The sequence below is a fragment of the Amblyomma maculatum genome, chromosome 10, assembly GCF_055883805.1.
Source record: "Amblyomma maculatum isolate TAMU_Amacu chromosome 10, ASM5588380v1, whole genome shotgun sequence".
NCBI classification, from domain to species: Eukaryota; Metazoa; Arthropoda; class Arachnida; order Ixodida; family Ixodidae; genus Amblyomma; species Amblyomma maculatum.
Window position 1 is genome coordinate 28,075,609 of NC_139353.1, and position 22,984 is coordinate 28,098,592.

The 22,984-nt window shown below is 44.7% G+C and overlaps 1 protein-coding gene across 1 annotated transcript; it reads right to left on the reverse strand.

The window, feature by feature from the left end:
* Nucleotides 1-1,636: 1,636 nt before the first annotated feature.
* LOC146175978 (uncharacterized) lies at nt 1,637-16,613 on the reverse strand. The gene is made up of 5 exons (XM_084580892.1): nt 16,562-16,613; nt 7,364-7,502; nt 6,975-7,120; nt 3,611-3,740; nt 1,637-2,952 (listed from the first exon to the last, which is right to left on the reverse strand). Exons 1-5 carry the CDS (start codon nt 16,611-16,613, stop codon nt 2,700-2,702), a joined length of 720 nt encoding a protein of 239 aa, XP_084437018.1. The 3' UTR covers nt 1,637-2,699.
* Between the last annotated feature and the right edge of the window lie 6,371 nt (nt 16,614-22,984).

A 22,984-nucleotide genomic window follows, 5' to 3' on the forward strand; every position in this document is an offset into this window, starting at 1 on the left:
TGCGAAGACAATATAACCGACAGTTACTAGAAGTGACAGACTGAATTCTAGAAGGCAAGTGTAGTGAGGGGTGGCAGAAAATTAGGTGGGCGGATGTGATTAGGAAGTTTGCAGATATATAGGTTAACTAGAGGCATATAGGAGAGGCCTTTGCCCTGAGTCAAGATGATGAGGTTTACAAATTTTCATCAAAAGAAACTTGACTGTTTCTCGGGTTGCAGTCGACTATAAACAAGTACACATATAGGTGACATTTTAACTTGACGGCATTAAGGCGTCCATTCAGGGGAAAACTGAACATTGTCAGAGTGGCATCGGCGTGTCAAGAATCTCATGCCATGTATGATGATGATGATGATGATAAGCTCTTTATTTACTCCCAAAATAGGGGTACCAGCCGAAAGACTGGTTGCACTGCTTAGAGAAGGTCAGCAGGGATCCCTTGGAACTCTGCGGCCTCCAATGCGCGCAGAATGAGCTAGCGTTGTTGGGCGAGCTCGGTGGTACGCAGGAGGGACTCCCACTCATCCATTGTAGCTGAACTGTTTGCGTTCTGAAACCTTAGCGTAGGAATTGAGATACAGCTTTAATGCGTATCAGATGACCACCGCTCTTTTCTCTCCTACTTTCCTTTCGACCACGCAGGACTCGGCTATTATGTTCAAGCTCCACTTCACAAAGCCCCCGCTTTCGCGAGAAAAAGCTATTATTACCAGAATTGGGCCTCCATTGGTGCTGAGGTTAACTTTTTTTATCTGTTAACAGCAAAGACATCCAAGTTCTTCTGGTTATCAAGCATTTTACCATATGGAGAGAATGGAGAGTGCTTTAAAAGAAAAATACGCAGTGTGGTCAATTCATCCATATTCGTCGGTAGGCGTGGTCTTTACCAAGCAGCCATTAAAATCCAGTTGCGCCATACAAGCGTCCTAAAGATACGCACGGCGTACAAGGGTGCTTCAATGCTAATTGGGTATAAGCATAGGGTACAAGTGACGATTCCAGGGAAGCTGTGAAAGGTCGGTGAACCTACACCTGTCACTTGTTTGCCCCTGCTGGACAGAGTTCTTTTTTCGTTTTGTATAGGCTATAACGGAGGCAACAAAGGCTGTCCACTTTTGCAGACCTGTATAGCTTTTGGCTTCTCAAAACCACGTTAAACCTAACAAAATCTGCAACTGAGAAAATAATAAGCTATAATAAAGAAAACCTTTCGACTTGCTCGTTGTAACCACAGAAATTACGTCCCTAGTCGTGTGCTAAATAACGTATATGTTTGGTTTTTGCTCAGCCCACGGCGAAAGCCACATAATGCACCCTGGGCCCGTATTCCGAGTCTGCGTCGTTATCAAAGTGTCGTTATCTCACGTGACCTCGAGTCATTTGATCGGTCGTCGAAACGCTGGAACCGGGGGTTTCCACTACGGAACCGGAAAAGGTGGCAACATCATGTTCCGGCGTTTCCACTAATCAGATGACTCAAAGTCGGGGAGATAGCGACACTTTCGATAACGATGCAAACTCGGAATACGGGCCCTGATTTAATAAGAAATACAACGGAAGCAGAGTTGACATTCTGCCGAAACGTCGGCAAAAAAATAAAATATTTTTTTTTATTCCACGCACATATTCGCATAGTTTCACTCTGAGGATGAATATGTTCATGATGTTCACACTTATGTACATCACACAAAGCTTGCAAAGGCGGCTCCTTTCACACAACACAAGTAGTTTGAGTGACGGATTCAGGCAGCATTTCTGACGCTCATAGCTAAGGAGTCCATTCGTTTTTATTTTATGGACCTATCGGGGTGAGTGTTTTGAAAAACGTAGGATTTCATTCACATACTTAATTCTTTTGTCCCTTCATATTCTTAAATATTTCAATTTCATACTTTTCTGAAAGTAAAGTTCCCGAAGGTATGCTTTCCGTTATTAATCTTATTTTCACAGCTTAATGGACTAATTCAATATTGGCAGTGAGCACTATAGCCACTGTCCACATATGAATAAAGGCGTTATCCTCAGAACGCACAGCCTCCCTTTCCAGCTGAAAGCGAAAACAGCTGCATCGCTATGCTAGACAACGCACACATTTTTTTTTTTTTTTTTTCTGATGACAAATGAATATCAAAAGAACTAAGAAGGCAACACCTCGCGAAGGAAAGGTCCTCTTATAAACTATCCGCTGGGGCATACAATTTTCCGGGGTATTAGGTAAAATTGCCATCTGTCCGATACTCGCTAAATTATACAGCGCTTTCACAACAGCAAAGCTTGCTTGGGATTCCACAGATGGCGCTTGTGTGCTATTCAACATTTTTACCAATGCCGTTATGTACTCCATGCGCGCCCTCATTGCATGCGATGTCGATTATTTCCCCGTACACAATGCATACTTTTGACCTCCAGCTCCTAACCCATCCGACACTTCCAAGAGGACACTTTCCGGGCAAGGACTTCATGTGAACAATGCGATGCCTAAACCACTAGCGAAAGACCAGCGGCACGGCTTCCGTATAAGTATGCGCAATCAAATACACTAGTTGCCTTCTAGGGACACCTACCAACACATGTGCGCAGTGTGCGTCTCCTCCTTCGTGGGCGTAGGTGCGCCTATATCTTAAGACCAGCATACTAACACAGCAGCGCGTGTCCTAGAATTCCGCGAAGGTCACTAGAAACTTGAAGGGACATGTCTAGCCCAGTTTGCTGGCGATAACGGCCAGAGGGTCGATGAACCCCTTGTCGCGGGCCTTGTTGTCATCCTTTGTCGGCAGCACGGGCAGGGCTTCGCAGGCGCCAGTGCCCTTCTTATACTTGCTGCAGGCCAGATTGAGCACCTCGCCGAATACGTGCTCGATGATGTCGTTGAAAAACTTCTTTGCTGCTGGCAGCTTGCATTTGCTGCTGAGAGCACCTTCGGCACACTCGACGAAGTCGTGATAGTAGCTGCGCAAAGAGCACATTAATTAATCAAAACGGATTAATAAAACGCCGGCCCATCGTCTTACTGTAAGCATTGCAAGGCTTGGAGGTTTAAATCATACTAGTCTTCACAGGCAGCTGTCCCCACCAGAGACAGAGCTAGTGACTTGGTAATAAGCAATTTTTTTTTCTTCGGTGGTATGCTATAAGAGCCTATAAGCATATTACCAGAAAGACACCGTTGCCAACAATTGTCAGGTCTCCGAATGTGAGCCTGATATAAGGTGAAATGCGCACTACAGTTGCTTTGTAATGCATATTAAACCTTGCTTTAGCATCTCTGGACGCCTGGACTTTGCTGGCTAACTAAAACCTGGCGAACCACAACTGCTTGTAACCAAAGCTGTGATTCGCGTTTGCATGTCTTTCACATCACGTTTGTTGAAGCGAAGTCACGTAACGTAACAGCCATGGGATATTCAGAATGCTTGTCTATCTTCACGCACTGCTTTGATAGCAGTACGAACGTCTGTCATTCTCCGCGCCATAACCAGTCGGTATGTTCTACGTACGCTGCCTGGAAGCCACGAATCCAACAAGCACTGTCTTAACGCAGCACGCTTGGCTCTTTGGGCTATTTTATCCCACTGATGTGAATTACGCACCAGTTCAACAGACTTACCAGCACGAGTAAGGAATCTGCTGACGGTCAGGGGCCTTGGAAGCACGATGGAGGGCCACGAACATATCGCTCATGCACTTCTGGATGCCTGGACCGGCCTGGTTGATGCACTTGATGCTTTCCAGGTATTCTGCAGTGGATGCGAAGCGTTAGACACAATCAATCGACATGGGCAGTGGCAGGGTATGTAATGCTCAAGGCAGGCATTGGGCGGTTCTTTGAGGAGAGGGAGTGAACTCAAGGGGAAAAGAAAGCAAACCTAATAGGGTGGTAAAGGATCAGGTGGTCGGAAGAGATTAAGCTTGCGGGAATAGCGTGGCCACAACTTATATATATATGTGACAATTCTAATGAAGGCATGTTCGAGAGACGTTTTTCTTGCAGTGCAAGTACAATTACTTTGCCGATTGTGATTATGGAGTTGAATCTGGGATATTTGGCATGCGCACACGTTTGCAAACATGTAGACGAGGCGGTACAGACTGTTTTCAATGGCGCAGACACCATGTTCGGTTTCCGCCCGCAAAGGTCCGCTCAGGATGTTCTGCTTCAACTCGATCGAGAAATTCTCAACCCTGTCGAATATCCCTTCAACGATAAGGCAGTACTCGCCCTTGACTTGAAGGGGGCTTTCGACAATGTCACACACGAAATCGTACTGCAACATCTCTCCCAGACGAACTGTGGACATAACACATTTCAGTACATCAAGCAATTTCTCTCAGATCGGCAATCTTTCATCCGAATACAAGACGAAGAACACGGCCCATATAAACTGGGAACGAGAGGCACCCCACAGGGCGCGGTCCTCTCGCCATTACTTTTCAATCTGGCCATGATGAAACTCCCGGCTCAGTTGGCGACGGTCGAAGGCATCCAGCACGCGCTGTACGCCGACGACATAACCATCTGGGCCAAACACGGATCGGTTGGAGACATTGAGGCCAACCTGCAGCAAGCGGCGCAGATCGTAGAGGCTTACGCCCGCCGCTGCGGCCTTCAATGCTCACCGTCCAAATCCGAATTTGTGCACATTCGCCCGTCGCCTAAGTGCACCACAAAAATGGAACTATCCCTGGCCAGCGGTCCAATACCCGAACACGATGAGATTAGAGTACTTGGTCTCCTTATCCACAAACATCGACGGGCTGATACAACACTAGCAAAACTGCGCAAGGTGGGGGACCAGGTGGGCCGGATGGTGCGCCGGGTTTCCAAAAAACGCGGGGGGTTACGGTGCACAGACGCTTTGCGGCTGGCGCATGCATTCGTGACCAGTCGAGTACTCTACTCGACTCCTTACCTCCACCTGCGCAGATTTGATGAGAACGCTCTCGAAGTGATTCTCAGAAAGATGTACAAGCGTGCCCTCGATCTCCCGATCAACACATCCAACCAGCGTCTTATGGGTCTGGGGATGATAAACACATTCGCGGAGCTCCGAGAGGCGCACTTGACTAATCAATACACAAGACTTTCAAAAACGCCGTCGGGACGCCGCCTATTAGCCCGACTACACATCCACCACCCAACATTTACGGAAGAGCGCGTACGCATTCCTGAAATCTGGAGATACGCCCTGCACGTACGCCCTCTTCCGGCCAACATGACACGTGACGACCACAGTGGCAGGCGCCTTGCGCGGGCGGAGGCACTGGCCCGTCACTATGGGAACAAACACGGAATTTTCTACGTGGACGCCTCCGGCCCTCACCATGGGGGTTGGTACACAGCCGCAGTCGTCCATCAAAAAATCACGGTGAATGGCCTAACGTTCCGAGCTCAAGACATAACACATGCGGAAGAAGTTGCCATCGCGTTAGCCGCCGCAGACAAGGACTCACGAGTCATCATCACCGACTCGAGAGGGCCTGCAGAAATATTAAACAGGGGTACATTCCTCTCTTTGCGCACCGCATCCTTCAAAACAGTGACTACCTCGGGGCCCCCGCGTCTCGAACGATTGTATGGGCTCCAGCTCACATGGGCCTCGAAGGCAATGAAACGGCCGACGCCGCCGCCCGCGCGCTCACTCTCCGGGCAACGCCTTCAGACCCTTATGATACGGATCTCGAACCCAATCCGGCTCTCACTTTTCGAGAAATTATTGAATTATTTCAATTCGGCCATGCAATTTATCCTAAGCCTTGTAAGGGTCTTACAAAGGTGGAGGAACGCACACTCCTCCGCCTTTACACCAAAACGCTGCTGTGCCCGGCAGTTTTAAAACATTTTGATCCTGCCTGTACAGGAAAGTGCCCGCACTGTGCGGAGAAGTCTTCGGACATCTTCCATATGGTGTGGGCATGTCAGTCAACCCCGAACCTCACCCCCAACCCCAACCCCACCCGGGAGGACTGGGAGGCAGCCCTGCTCGGCTGCTCCGATCTGGCAAGCCAGAAGGCCCTGGTTCACCGAGCCCTAGCCGCAGCGGTCGCCAATGGGCTCCTGTAATGAGGAGCCCACCTAGTGTTTGCGTGAGGTTGCTCCGGCTACCTCAAGCTTCCTCCCAATAAAGGTTTTACACACACACACAGAAGGCCTCATGAAAAGTGCCTCATTTTTTGGCAGGCATGCCCGCGTGCATTCAGTCGGGACCTGAACCGAACGCTGGAATTAAAGATACTCTTGAAAGCGTGAAGTACCCTATGGCTTAATTTCTTCACCTCTAGAATGCCGAATAAAAAGGAGAGTTTAACAGTGCTTTATGCGTTAAATGCCGAGGGAACAAAAGCAGTTCTATTGGCAGCTGCTGATGGAATGTCTGTAATAGAAGAGACATATGGGCGAGTTGGTACGGTGACATGATGAATAAACAGCGCTACAGACTAGGACGAAGGTCAAGAAGCAAACAGGACGGGCAGCGCCCGTCCTGTTTGCTTCTTGACCTTCGTCCTTGTCTGTAGCGCTGTTTATTCATCATGGAATTTCTGTTATTCTCGGATTCGCATGCTGATCTGTTTTGTCTTTTCTTGTCGCTATTATTTTCTAACTGTCATTTAAATATCTTTCTGGAGAGTTACTGCTTGCTGGCATTCAAATACATCTTGAAACTTGAGATATATATTGTAATACATTTTGCTCTTGTGCTGCTATACAATAGACAACTATAAATTAAGTAGCAATGTTCTATTCTCTCAAAGATGCTAAACGAATGAAAATCTGGTTGTCAGTAGGGATCTTAGTAATTCTGCTTGAGCTCGTTAGAGGTCAGTAAGGTCACGGATGCTCCCGGAGGCGCATTCAAACGATGCATGATGGATAGGCGTACGACTGCAAGCAACTACTGCGGTTGCAACATGCCGGTCGAGAGTAGATGTGCCCAAGCTGCAGACAATGCAGCAACGTCCACCGACATACTGACCCTTATGCTTGGGGTGAGTGGTGTTGCAGAAGGTGTCGTATTCGTCAACGGCTGCTCTCAGCATGAGCAAGATGACGCCTTTCGGGAGGCCGTCCAGACATTTGACCGCAAAGTTTTCGCCGCATTTCAGCTGGCCCTTGAAAAGCCTGCAACAGAAACGAGAATTGTTGTCTTAATGAACAGGGAAACGTAAAACTTATTTCATTTTAGCGCTAAACGAAATCACTAGAGCCAAATTTTGAGTGGTTTTAATCAACCAGCGTCGGACCATTAGCAAGTATAACTATATTGATGTCCCATCAATGCTCGAGAACGGGCCCAATTTTTTATAGTTAGTTTAGTTTTTTCGCTTTCTGCATGTTATGGATAATATGGACGATCACACTTACGTGCACTGAGTTGCAAGACTTTTGGCATCATCAGCGAGTTTTGGCTGGAGGAAGAAGGGGACAAAGTCATAACCGCATTTTTCAGCCTCAGCCGAACTGCACCCTTTCACGTCCTTGTAGATGGCAGAACCGGATACACCTGCACAGAAGATGACAACACGTCAACTTCTCAGATCAAAATACAATCCTTTGGTGAAATGCACATTTTTGTTTCGATATCGTTATGGATGATGCCGTAATTGATACTGTTGGAGAATTTTACTGCCGACAGCCGTTACCCATCCAACGTTTTGCAGTTTGCAGTAAAGGGAAGAATTCAGCAGATATGGCCCTATGCGGCCTCCCAAATAAAATTAAATAAAATAGATAAGAGTTGACGCGAAGCGCTTTTAACATCGCCTTTTTATTGCGCATTTTTTATTTTTCTTGAATAAATCATTTGGATTTTATATTTATTACTCCTGTAATATAAGTACACAACGGAAACACATGCTATTACGTCATAGGCACCGCAACGTGTTCACCTGGTGCCCTTCTAGCACGATTGCTACTAACGACGCTTCGTTGCTTGTCTATCGGGATGCAGAAGACCTCGGTTAGAATCCGAATGGCGACAAGTTTATTTAATTGCATTACTTCTAATTTATGATATACTTAAATTACAAGACCGTCCTCGCTAATTTTACCTTTATTTGGATCCTTTTTAAATTCGCTATACAGCTATATTTTGAATATGTTTGAAATGGCCCGCATGAAGTCATGCGGTTGTGACATCATAGCGCTGTCGACCAATCATGATTTTTTCGCACAACTATTTCCGATGTGCTGATCGAACACTACTACTAGTACTACTATGCCCGATAGCTTTTCGACGAACGAGTTGAGTACGCTTCGCCAAATAGAGCATTTACGCGAATAAAATTGTGATGAACAGTGTGAATGCACGTTTTAGATCATCATGTTACAAGTACATGCCGTCCACTAGTACATTAATGACCTTTATCATACACATTTCGTGGCACCATCTGGTTCTTAACCTTTCTTAGTATCTTTAGTTATCAGTGGGTGTTTTTCTAGTAGAATTCATTACGCGTTATCAGACAGAACCGTAGACTGCTGAGAATGCGCGCGGGCGTAAGCGATTTGTTTAGGTGTGGGACCTCACAACACATGCTTTACAAAGCCAGCAGCGGAATTATTTTCTGAAGATGGTAGCGGCATCAGAAAAGCACTTGTCACATGTGAGCAGCCACTCTGCGGATGCTGAAAGCAAAATAGGGGTGTTGGACATCGCTCTTCATAAAAGACATTGTTTCGTTCCCGGAAAAAACAGTACTCAACCTACTTACACAGATGTACAGGTTCTTGTACGGGTGTTTCGACACAAAGAACACACATCGTTGCTTCTTCTTTCTATCTGCGGTTCACGTCCGCTAATTATTTGTCTCCTGCGCGGCCGCAACATAATGTCTACCATGGCGGTGGCATCGAAACATCGTTTTGTACACAATTTGCTTTCGGCAGGAAGGAATTAAACCTTCCTTCCGGATAAAAATGAGCCAAAGCTGTTCGCATCCTGTCGGGTTGGACGCACAAGCCTTCAAAGACCGGTGGGCGCGATCCCTTTCTTTCATCTCCTTGCTTTTCCTTTATGATCTTGGCCCGAGGGCGGTCACGTGTCTGATGAAAACACGGGTAGGACGGCGTAATTGAGGCGGATATTCGAGCGTCGAGCCTCGCATGTAGGAGCGGCCGTCCAAGGTTGAACCACGCATAGCGTAGTCAGTCGCGTTCCTCTTGGCTCGAAGAAAGTGCGTCGACAAAGAGCCTGCTTTTTCTTGTCGATAACAGCCGTCATCACTGGCTTCCGTTCACGACATCTGCTTGTTTGGCCATAGAGTTTTTATTTAGTCGCCCCGCCAAAGCTTCTCCTCCCTTACTGCTGCTGCTGCATGCCATGATGAAAAGTTATAAATACAATCGGTGCATTGCTACAGCCAATAAGGAAGGCCCCAGATAAGTGCTGCCGTCATTCTGAGAACACCCTGTTGGCCGACCAACTACGCCGGACTAACTTGCACGATATACCGCATGTTATAAAAAGAAACAGCATAGATACTAATTGGTAGAATAGCATCGGAGCTACCTCCAACATCGTTTTTAGTTAATGTTCAGCAAGAATAACGGATTTTCCCTCACTGTCCTATAGAAACACACTAAAGGATTGTCCTAAAGGGCAACTTCTTTCAACGTTTCTTGACAGTAAAACTTCAGTGTACGGCTCTTTCAGGGCGTGTTGATGTTGTTCAGGTCACAAAAGTCTATTTTATTGCTGCTGATGTATTATTAAACAATTTTCAAATAATTAGATTAAAACTAGTGGCGTGCACACCAAGAAGGAGGTTAAAATAACGATGTTAAAATAACCATCTTCTACATGCTTCTGTTTCGCACCCCAGTTATGTAACCCCCTCACATAATACTCCAATCGGAGCCCGTGAGGTATTTGAATAATAAATAAATAAATAAATAAATAAATAAATAAATAAATAAATAAATAAATAAATAAATAAATAAATAAATAAATAAATAAATAAATAAATAAATAAATAAATAAATAAATAAAAGGATTGTGTGATCCTTGTTTTAAATTCAATGGCAGTACATCCCAGCATCTGCGCTTCATGTACACATCGCAGTTATTTGTGAAACAGGCCGATAGTGGCAGCGTCGTTTTTTAAGTTTTTCCGAATTTAGTCTGTCTGTAGGCAAATTCCGCCTTTGTCGCTAAGATGTTGTAAATTGTCGGTGCAGCCGGGTCGCGAAACACAACAAAGATTTTTTGGCAGTCGCATCAGGTTTATGTAGGAGTTTTGGATATGAACTGAAAAATCAGCGGAAGTGTTCGCAAAAATGTACTGTCTTTTATCGGTGCAAATGTATATAGGAAAGTACTGAACAATACTCTGGGGTTATGAGAAAACCACAAAACATTTTGCCGTAATTTCTGCACAATGCCCAAAATACGACATTGTTTTTTCTCAACTGGGCAGCCACCTTAAATTTGTTCTAGGTATCCGTTTAGCAAACGAAATTTATATCTAAGGGGTGAAAACGTTGTAACACCACTGGAAAGGCGATGCATTTAAATCGGCGGTAAATTTGTTTCAAGCCTCCTTTTCGATGGTACAATGTAGTATTCTTGTATGCGGCAGGTACGCTCTCATCGGAAAGAAAAACCTTTGCGTTCTGTGATATGAGTAACCTTCGTGCCCCGCATTAAGACGGCTTTCTGTTTGTTTGTTTGTTTGTTTGTTTGTTTGTTTTTAACACCAGTCAAGTCCACAATTAAGCGCTCAGTCAAGAAGTCAAGGGTTAAAAGACGGCAGTATCCTGACCTTGAAAAGCGTCCATCGGATGGATTAGGGTATGAACCGTGGGAATAGTTTAAGGCGGCGTTGCTGATAGCGCGTCTATTTATATGGGCTTAGAGAGAGGCTCACTTTCAGAGCACAGGGTGGTGCTAAGACGAATCTAAAAACACACTTTTCAACGCCAAAGACAAAACAAATAATCTATAGTGCACAGTTCGGGAGTATTCGTTAAACGTGGATGCCTTACCAGCTTGGCAAGCAGCCAACCGACGGAGTGCAATTCAGAAACCCTACCGAGGTCACAAGAAAGAAGCCCGGCACGTGGCGAAACTGCCTGAAGGGTTCGTGATGGAGCCAACACCGATTCTTATCAATAGTGTCGAGAATTGGGGCTGCTCGTTCGCGACTTCGTATAAGATGAAGAGGACTGGAATATTGCCATTAAATGAAACGATGTTTTACTATTGTTACACTCTTCTTACTCCTTACTTTACTTTCTTTTCTTGCTATTTGGATGTATTTTATAACTGCTTGCATTTTTTTTTCACTTTCCCTTCCCTGCGCGCTGATTCGTACTTTATTCGATATTTGCATTCGATCTTTCTGCCTTGTACGCAGTAGCGGAAAAAGGTAAACGCTTTGTTTTTATCTTCAGGCAAGCTTTGTCATTTGGCATAGACTTACACTGGTTCCATCGGGCCTGCCTAAAATTAAATAAATGAAATATTTCTCTGCCCGGCATACTCATACAGTAAGACTCACGGTTACAGTTGCACTTTCTGCCACTTTTACTTTCTTACGGCTGCGCCTCCTAATGTCTCATGTAAAACGTAAACCTATTTTACACACTTTGCTTTTGTGGTGTAAGGCGCGAGATTATTCCGATGCACTTACAGAGGTAGACCTCATATCTTGCTTTAAATCTTATTTCTGATGTTTCCATCGAAGCGCGATTAAGTTTAACCGTTGTCTGCGTTTTTTTTTTTTTTCCACGTACAAAGTTCTGAATGCCAAATTTTGGAGACCGTCCACAATTTGTAGTAATTGTACAAACATGAAAACGTTTCTAATCACGGGCGATTTGTTGCTTACGCTAATCGTAGAAGCCATTCACGAATAGCTTCTCTGTCGCAAGGAGGGGCCACAGAGCAACAGGTTTTCTGGACGCTTCGATGTTGCATGGCTATATTTAGTACCACTTCCGTCAATACACTATTCCAAGAAGCATGCCGCAATGCTGAAGGCAGCGATTTCATAATAAATAAAAAGCAGGTATTCATTGCTGAAGCTCAGCATATCGTCGAAGCGGCTGCAAGAAAATGCCACGGAGACGAAATAATCAGGTGTGCGCGATCAGAATAGATGCTGCGATGGTGCAATAGGAGAAATGTTACTCTCTGCACTGTGAGCGTCCTTATCTGGCTGCCCTGTGTACGAGACAACGCACAAAGGCAAAAGTGAAACACTGTTTTTCGCCTTCCCGATGCTTCGCTGTTCTGCCTTGCGTCACCTGGCGCGCACAAAAGCACGTTTAACGAGCGTCTGACGCAACCAGGCTGCGTGTAGCCGCACTGTCAAATGCATAAAGGCTAGGAGCTAGTGTTTCTTGGGCAACTCCTTCTTCAGTCCATGCGATCGTATTTGTCAAAAATAGCTTGATTACAGTCTTTCTTGTGCGTATACTTACAAACATGTGCATTCGTTTGCATGTGTTACGCACGATATGTGTATGTGTATGAATGCCTGATGTCGTTTTTGTTAGTTTTTGTATTTTTGAACCGAAGAAAGATGCGCCGATGTGGTTTGCGCAGGTGGATTGCTTAGCAAGGCGAAAATTATGTCCGCGATGGAGCAGAGCACAATGCTTAGACACCTAATTGCCTAAATTCAACTTAAAGCTTTCTTATTTCTCATTTTAAGGAGCAGTTTTACACTGCAAAACTGAAAACCGTCATTATCGAAGGTGAGCCTAGTTTTCAAATTTTCTGAGTCGGCGGCGAGTTCGATGTATGTGATGAAAAAAGCATGCGCTATTGAAAGTTCGTTGATCGGCTTTCACACAGTGTGGATTATAATATCATGTCTCCACGTTGTTTCGTCACCTGAATAATGACTGCGTTATTAAATGGGCTACCAGCGCCTGTGTTTGGTGCGTAAAACATGTTAAAGGCATAATTTTAGAAAAATGCATTACCGGAATGCCAACCGAACAAGCTTTGAAACTCGCATTTTTGACATTTTTTTTTACATTTTTAGTTAGGTTGCGATTCAAAACATCTAAGAACTGGGCGCATATTTTCTTCTTACTTAGGCGGCTTTGAATATCGCATTACTATGTTTGTCCTTAAAATCGAAAGTAAGAATTATATTAGGTAGTCTAATTAGGTCTTTGTCTAATTCTTATACTTTGCCACACACAAAACAAACGTCTCGGTGCACAATATACCTACACAGACCGACCGATATATCTCTCGTAAGTTTTAAAATAGTAATCTGTAACGTCTTCAAAGAAAAAAAAATGGTATCTATACATCCATGTATGCCATCTAAAAATGGCATACATGGATGTCATTTTGTCATTAACGTGTCGCAGTTGAGCACAAAAACCATGTTCGATATGTGTTATTTTATGTTTAGTACATGGTCCTGTATATGTAAACATTGAATGTGTTTGTGAACCGAACATTACATTAAAGGCAATTACCATGAACTACTGCTCCGCATTGAAAAATGACAGTCAAATGTCCTCCGCTCGCACTGGCTATTGATATACATATCTATTTTCGTAATCCTCCCACATATCAATTTCACTACTTTCTTTTTTAATCATAATTGCTCCGCGATTTTCTGAATACCTCTGCGGTGAAGTCATGCGCCCAAACATATGTTTCAGCTGCTTTCGGAGCTTTCTCAGCCTACTGCAATTTTAACGGGGAGGAATGTTATTAATATAATATATTTGCTTCGTCTTTCATACCACTGCGGTCTCGGTACTCACAGCGCCGATAGTATCTCCAATAAATATAACATAACTCACACAAAAGCTAGAACAGAATCATATACTACAGGGACAAAAAAACTATAGAATTAACTGGTAAAGGAATTAAAAATTCGTAGTCAGAACTTCTCTTTTGGGTGTTAAGAATTTTCTGCATTATTCTGGCAACTAAGAAAACTAAACTTTGCGGCAGCACCAATCCTCCCACTTAACCATCAACCGCCGAGTTAGCGCAATGATTGTGTCTTTCTGCTTATTAAGCCATGGCCACTGAGTCAAGTCCTGACCACGGCAGCTGCATTTCGATGTAGGCGAAACGCAAGAGACGTCCATGTCATATGCACTGTCAGTGCTCGTTTAAGAACACCGGGGGTAATGGAAATTATTTCTTAGTCACCCACAGCAGAAGCCGCTCCAGCCCTGGTATAGCTTCGTAACGCTAAACATCACATGATACACATCCTTTGTGCACAATCCCCTTTATCAATTCCTATATTTGTTACGAAATTGAAAACGTAGCAGCTGAAGTCCCTCTAAAGGATTCATCTCTTAAGTTACGCCTTAAATATAAAAAATGAAGCCAAATTCCACTTATACCAATAAAGTACGAAAACCGCAAGGTCTTCACTCGTTTCTAGCATTTTCGAATGTAGTCGCAAGCTGAACAAGCGCCGTGAGCAGCCTTTATGTGACCATACTGACGTAATAAGACAAGCTTATGCAAATGCCCTTTTTCCTGCACGCAAGCGGGGGCTAATTCGGCTATTCGTTTCCTGTCTCTCGGTCGAAATATATGACCTCAGGGATAAGCTCCTGTCCTTGTTTCCCTGTGCTTTTCGACAAGCCGTTACCAGCACCGGTGAAGGGACGCAGTTTCTGATTTTTGTTTTTCCCAAGTGTACGCAACTAAAGACAAAAAAAAAAAAATCACGCTAGTAATCAAGGAAATAGGTTCCCGCGCACGAGTCCGTAATATGGAAATACACCTATCAAAGCAGCTGAGCACGGAAACTCACGAGCGCAGTGGAAACACCGCTGCGCACCTTCTCTCAAGGCCACCGGCTTCTTAATGAAAGCCTTCGCTGGACCATACCGCCGGAAGTGCATGAAAATGCGACGTTACAAAAATGAACTGTTTTCGTTTTCTTCTTATTCGCTAAGAAAAAAAAAGCGCACATTGCTCTAATCGAAACAACTTGCTGCCTGCGTAGATACAGGCGACACTGAAAATGCAGGACCACGCCCAGGTGATGTTACAGGGGAGAATTTCGGAGCCATAACAGGCATGAAACTTAGATCACACCAGCGGCAGGCTAGGGCATACCTGGCAGTCTTTAAAATGGGCTGCCGGCCTCTAGCGGGCAGTCTGCTCTAAGATTTAAGAAATCCAGTTCTATGCTGTGGCGTAAACGATGTCGTATGTCCTATTTATCGGCACAGCAGCCTTTAATGCCGGAACTAGCCTTGAAAAATTCCAGCCCAATATTCAATATTTATATTCCTGCATTTCCTCAATGCTTCTTGTTTTGTGCGTGCGTGGATGAAAAATATTGTTTACACAATGGATTTCCGCATCTTTCTAAAAAATCAGTTTACTAAGCTTGTTAAAGCGTTAATTGTTACATATATATTTGTAAAACTTTCTTCACACTGTTACAACTGATCCCACGGACTGCTCTGGTAACGGTAACTTGCTGTAGTAGGAATGTCGAGGTAGCCGCAATTTAGGACTATGGGCGCAATTATTACCTAAAAAAAAAAGCATCTATGATCAGATGGTTTAAAATGCTTCCGATGAAGGAGTGGCGTGATATTTCCATGTCGGTCCCGCTTTTGTGTCATGACAGGAATTAACTATAAGCTGAAAGTGAAGCTACACTGAGTCGACAGAGCCGTGTTTGCGAGACAAATTAGAGAAAGAGGACTTGGATCTTTAGAAGGGGGTCTTGCCAACCGATAAAAAGAATCCTCTTGATTTCCATGCTAATAAGATTTGCCTCAAATGTTTCAGTAACAGCATGAGACCGGCCATGATTGCTAAGCGGTTAGAGCTCTGGGCTGCCTAGACCGAGAGAAAAGGTGCATTATCAGGTCCGGCGGCCATGTTCTGATCAGCAGGATACGTTGTTGGGTGAGTTGGTTCATGACGATGGGAAGGTATGTGCGCAAGAAAAAAAAAAAAGACGGTCACGAGCGAAGAGGAGACAGAGCGGAACGAGCGCAAACTGTCAACCGAGATTCCCGCTGAATTTTGAAAGCCTACTGTCCCGTTAGCTTCAATACAACTACGCACAGCTTCAAAAAGTGGCTGATGTGGAATAGCGTAGAATAAGTCTTCTACATCAACTAACAACCCAAACCCAATGGTCTGATTGGTCTACAGAAGCGAAATAACTTCCTCGGAGTTCCTTGTGGCAAAGGGGCCTTCGAGTTTTAACATGTTTAGGTGCTTCTGTAGGTATAGACTGATTTCGTGTGGCCACGTACCTCTTTCGCTAACGATATTTTCAGAATTATCAACTTTAACTGAATGGAATTAACCAAGAGGAAGTTTCTCATATCAATGAAAGCTGAAACTAGCTGTGGTCAACGAGGGCCCGAATCAGTGGCAGCAATTTTTCGAAGTGCTGTGTGTGATTGCTAAAGTTTGATCTGATCAGCCATCGCACACCCTTATAACGTCGTCCTGACGACAGCCTTCGATTCTCCCGAATCCCAACCTTCATATTCAAAGGAAAAGCGTTTAAACTACCCTTATGCCTGCCAGGGTACAGTTCCTAAAGCTTCGGATCGCATTCCTCTACAATTCAAGCAAGCATCACTCACCTCCAGCAGCGCATGCCAAGCCAAAGCACAGGATCGCGATCGCACGGTTCATCTTGACGCTTCCGAGTGTGGAATAGAAGTCGCTCGACTGCCGGCGTGGTCGGCGCTTGCCATTTATTGGATTGGCCGCCCGCCATGCCGGTAAACCGCCGCCAACGCTGCCTGCCCCACGAACGCACGCACGCACAAGCACGCACGCACAAACGCACACTGAAAAAGATCTCACTCGCACTCACAAACCGCTGAGACGAATTCTGCACAAACAAGCCAGCCTCTCCAATCCCTCACGCACACACACACACGCATCTCCTCCCAAGAGCGTAAAGAGAAGGGAAAGGAGAATTAAGCGAGGAGCCAATGCGACCGACGGGAAAAGATGCGAGAGTATAATATTTTGGATGCTTATGGGTCCCCCCCCCCTTACCTTCACCCCCCACGCCCCTCCGCGTTCGTGGCTTTGAAACATGTTTGCCTTGAGGACAGCACTCTGGAGGCAACGGCTGCTGTTCCCGCTACTGTGGAAGAAGCATGTAGTAGTTTTACTGCCAGCACCGTAACGCCTAGAACTCCTCCCCCCGTCACTTCAAAATACTAACCACTCTTCCTCTCCTTCCTCATTTCCTTCAGTCTCCGTCGCCAGCGCTACGCGTCCAATGACCATCAACTGCCACAAAGTCATTCTGTACGGTTCGCGGAGGAGCGTCTCCAGACTTTTTTTGCGTGGATACAGTAGCAAGGTCGCCGCCAAAGAAAAACAAATCGTAAGGCTGATGCGCTGCACTTGAGTCGCGCTTTTCTCGTTTTTTTCTTCTTTATTTTATACTTGCATTCTTGGTGGCTCTTAGCGCGACTGCCTTGAATCGCGCAGAATGTGTACGTGTTATGCGGTGTCTGCTAATTGAAGGTCAGCGTTTGGTTTGCTGCAGGCAGAATTTGTGCACGTGTCGAGGAATAATGACCGGCCCAGGATTTATGCGCGAGCGCTTAGCGCCTTTTATGAATGCCTATAAAGCATGCAACATGTGCCGCGTGCGAAGGAATTTTTACTTGAACGTTCGCGCGTTGCCGCATGAACAGGGAAATTAATAATTATGGTCCAGGATTTGGACTAATTTTATTCACCTCGAGACTTAAAAGGTAAAGACTCGCAAATGCCTAGTATGTCCAGTATGTGGCCTGTGGAAAAACAATATTATTTAAAATGGAAACTGTGATAGAAATAGCGTAAAATATTTGTTCTGAGTTTTCATCCTTAGATTCCTTTTATTCCCTCGTTATTTGGCCTTCATTTAAGGCATGGAACAAAATTTCTTGTCGGGCATTTCTCTCCTCTTTACGGATTCTAAGAGAAGTTCTGCAGTAACCTTAAGCGCGTAATCCTCCTATGATTATTCACATGACTGTAAGTTCATCATATGCAAGAACATCAGATTCCCAGGCTAGACATACGCAGGAAAATAAGTCGACTTCTATTTCTTCATAAATGTCGTTCAGAAAAAATTCCCCTAAACCTTCCAAGATGCGTTCAGAAAGCTACTACTAGAAGAACAAGACATACTACACTGCATTTTCGCAAAAACAAACTCTTATAAGAACAGTTTTTTTCCCTAAAACTGTGAACGATTGGAATGAACTGCCACCAAATATTTATGAATCAAACGACTTCCTAAAAGAACTGGAATGTCTTTTCAGAACAAAGGCTCCTAAAGTTGAACTGTGTTCTTGAATTTTGCCCATTTCATTACAGTACTCAGAGTTTGAACTTTTGTCCTCAGTTTTTTGTCCTTTCTGCTCTGTATTAATTTATATTCCAATATTTTTGTTGTATTGCCCCTCCTGCTTGGGCCAACATATTGGCCTGCAGTATGATTAAATAAACAAATAAAGTTTTTATCGTTCCTGTTCGTCAATCGTGTTAGCTATGACTAATGCAACTATTTCTTTCCAAGCGCAAGAAATAGACATCCCCCTACATGGAATACAGTATTAGTGCATTATTTACTGCATTGTTGCGTACAGCTGAGAATGCACATTCTACAAAGTGAACGCCCCACCCCATATGGTTTGGGAATGGAACGGATATATATCGAACCACCAGCGCCAAATACCCAACTCATTAGCAGTGGGAGGCTCAGCTGTAAGGCCTCAACCTGGATTACCATCTTTAGGAGATGGCTCGAGTCCATGGCTTCCTGGACTGACAAGGCTGCCCACCTCGAGCGAAGACCTATTGCTTACTCAAAATAAAAGTTTATCTCTCTTTCGCTCTGTCTCTCTCTTTTGGTTGATTTTTTTCGCCTCTGCTCGGATCTATAACGATCTGCTGCATGTAGAAAATAATGTTGTACTGTATGTTCGGGTGGTTGGGCAAAATAAGTTTAATATGCCATTTACAGCTCATAGAAGAGATCTTGCTAGGAATTCTTCGCATACACAATGACCACATACGTGCAAATACTCAAAGAAAACATTGACGTATTTAAAAATCAAATGTTCTATAAAACTGATCTTAAAGCTGAACCTCTAGTTACCGACATGATCTCTACAGCAGCCATGTTGCGATTCAGGTAGCGTGCAGAAAAAAGTTTACGGATTTAGATTTCAAGCGGGTTTATTATGATGCAACAGACGTGGACAAAGATATTTAGGAGCCGTCTGCTTTGACATACCGCATACGCAGTCGCGATGCATTACGACCGTAAAAATCCTCCACTGAAGTATTATATCCATAAACTATTTAACTCCAGTGGGGCTGCGAACCCCAAAAACTTCCCTAGTGAAAAAAAGCCGTATGAGTCGCAATAACCTCATACAGATTTCTCATACTAAACTCATACAAATGTCATACATTCTCATATTTCTCATCGGTTGAATGAGATTTGTATGAGATGATATGAGATTTGTACGAGTTTAGTATGAGAATTTGTATGAGGTTATTGTGACTCATAGGGGTTTTTTCACTAGGGAATCGTACTATATATAGCTCGATACTTTTAAGCACATCTTTCTTTTTAACTTCTTTTTTTTCTATCCTGCCTAATGTGCATTCTAGTGAAAATGAATCGCTTTATCCCCATGTGAGGAACATTTCTTCCCTTTTCAACGTACGCACGTTAGCCAATTCACGGCTACCGTCCTACATGCAGGTCACCGCTTTTTTGCGTCTTACCTCTTTACTATAAAAGCTTCCACCTGGTAATAATTTTATGGTTTTCTACATCTTTCCTGTGTAAGGGTTGCATAGAGTGAGTTAAGCATCCTGAAAGAGCTGCCAGGGTTCTCAGAAACCAGTCCGTAGACTCGAATCCATCGACCAGCTACATTGTAATCGCTCAAGAAAAGCAAACATTAGTTCGCATTGTCATAATATAACCACGGTGCATGGTGAGAAATTCGATTACAGTCAATGCCGCGCATAAGAGATCGTTTATTGGACAGGTAATATACAATTTATGCGCGATCGAAATTTTGTATTGAGTAAACATTTCCATCAGTAAAAATGAGATTCTGATTGTGAAGTGAAATAAATGTTTTATGTGAAATATATTTATTTTTTCTTGCTTCCTGATGCCATTGCAGAATGCGAGGCCTGTTAGAAAAGTATCCGACCTTTGGCGCGAAGAAAAAATGCAGGCATATCTGGAGCATTGGAAACCTAATCACCCTCAAAGTAGTCTCCTTGGGACTACACACATTTCTCCCAGCGGTGCTGCCATTGTTGAAAGTATTCCGAGAAGGCCTATTTCGGAATCGAGTTAAGCTCAGCTGTCGTTGCAGCCATAATGTCCTCTCTTGTCTGAAATCGCGCTCCTTTCAATGGCCTCTTGATTTTGGGAAACAGCCAGAGGTCGCAGGGTTACCATATCAGGAGAGTAAGGAGCCTTTTGAACTACAGCCTTTTTCACCCAAAGAAGACTGAATCAAGGGAGAGCAATGTGCAGGAGCATTGCCGGGATGGATGCGCCAATTTCCTGTTGACCACAACTTCAGTCTCTTGCGCCGCACAGCATCACGTAGGCGACGGAGGACATCCCTGTAGTACTATTTGGTGATTGTTTGACCCCGTGGTGCGGACTCGTGGCGTACCCCACAACGAGGGTCAAAGAAAGCAGTCAGCATCACAGTGACTTGCTGCCCACTTGGTGGGCCTTCTTTGGTCTTGGTGACGTGGAATGCTTTCACTGTGACGGTTGCGATTCGGTTTCCGGATCGTAACCGTACACCCAAGACTCGTCACCAGTGATTATGCTATTCATGAAGTGGGGGGTCACAGTTTGTGGAATCCAGCATGTCCTGTGGGACTTCAACACGAAGTTGTTCTTGCTCCACTGTGAGCAACTTCGGCACGAATATCGCCGCAACTCTTTTCATGGCCAAATCTTCGGTGATAATGAATGAGCAGAAAAAGTGCTGATGCCCACCTCTTCCGCAATTTCCCGGATACTCACACGACTGTTCCACATCATCACAGCGTTCACTTCGGCAATGACCTGGTCATTTCGGCATGCTGATGGCCGATCGGAGCGTGGCTCACTCTCCATGCACCGATGTGCGACCGTCGTTAAACCGGTTGCACCGCAGCTTAATCTGTGTGCTGCTCATAGCATCGTCACCGAAAGCCACCTGAATCTTCCGAATGATTTCCACTTGGCCGTCGCCCAGTTTCTGACAAAATTTGATGCAGTAGCGCTATTCCGGTCGCTCCGCCATTTTACTTGCAATAAAAAAAACAACGAGAGCACTGCGCACTATATACCTCACTCAAACGCTGCGTCCTAGCAACTGACGCTATGGGCAGGCTGGAAAAGATTTGCGCATGCGCATGAAGGTTCAAGGTCAGCTGATGCAAGCGCGCTTATTACATATCCATCAGGTGAATAAAAAGAGTTTCAGTCACTGACCAAGTCAATATGAAAAAAGAAGACGTTTCGGAACCCCTACGGGTTCCTTGATCACAATGAGGCGGACAAGGCGAGGGAATGGAAATTTAAAGGCGAAGCTGGTGACGTAATGATTGTGAATAAATTAATGGCATGTTTCCTGTTGTGCGATATCCATCAGGTGTTCGCAAAAAAAGATCTGAAGGAGCGAGTAGGTCCTCCATATCTAGCAGCTGGTGTGACGTCACTCCGCTTAAGGTCAAACGTAACTACTTCCGGGTCATGCGAAGGCTTGAAAGTGTGAGTATTATTGCTTTCGAAATAAAAAAAAATGCAAGGGTGAGGCGCGAGCGCCTGAATGAGAAAGAAAAGAACAACGATGAGGCTGGTGGTGTGCCTGTGCATGTCCGTGCCTGTCTCCTTAGTGCCATATATATATATATATATATATATATATATATATATATATATATATATATATATATATGTTCGTTTTCAAAGTTTATTTCGCCGACAGTTTTGGCAATAGTATTCCCTTCGTCAGGGCAGCTTTACAATAATGACGTTTCGAGGTCATGGCTGGAAGAACAATCAAGAGGTGTGACCCCACTCGCGCAGCTCACTCGAGAGTGGGCGGAGTCACACTCCCTCGTTCTTTCAGCCATGTCCTCAAAACTTCATTATTGTAAGCTGGCCTGACGAAGGGGATACCATTCCCGAAACTGTCATAGAAATAAACTTAAAAAACGAACAGTTGTTTGTCGTAACGTTTAAGTTTATGCAGTAAACTGTTCCATTGAAATCTGTGGGATGCATGTGCGTGCGTGCGCGTGTGTGTGTGTGTGTGTGTGTGTGTGTGTGTGTGTGTGTGTGTGTGTGTGTGTGTGTGTGTGTGTGTGTGTGTGTGTGTGTGTGTGTGTGTGTGTGTGTGTGTGTGTGTGTGTGTGTGTGTGTGTGTGTGTGTGTGTGTGTGTGTGTGTGTGTGTGTGTGTGTGTGTGTGTGTGTGTGTGTGTGTGTGTGTGTGTGTGTGTGCGCGCGCGCGCGTGCGCGCGCGCGTTGCTTCCGGATGTGAACGCAATATCCAATCAACTCTGTAAACTACGGGTATTACAGTTGTTTCTCCTTCACCGACCATTACTGGCAATTTTCCAACGTTGTGCAATTGAGTAGAAAGACGCAATTTACTATGGTGATGCAACCAGCGCGCTACGATGAGTGCAATGTATGCGATAGGCAGCGAACAAGGCCGCGATATGGCGTATTTCTGAAGAAGCTTCCTAGAGCGGTGCATCTTTAAGATATGCATGACCAATTAAGAAGATTTGTGAGCCATGCACATATTCAAACGCGTGCACGGAAGGCTTGTTGCGTTGCCCGTCTCAGACTAAATAGAGGAATACATGATGATCTTTGCTGAACGGGAGGGCACATCACGGTCCCGTACCTCGAGGGAGCCAACGTATAATGGGAGACTGGAAATCGCTTATGAAACTCTCCTTCGCAGTGACTCGCATTACATTCTGTTCTCGTGCGTGCGGCTTT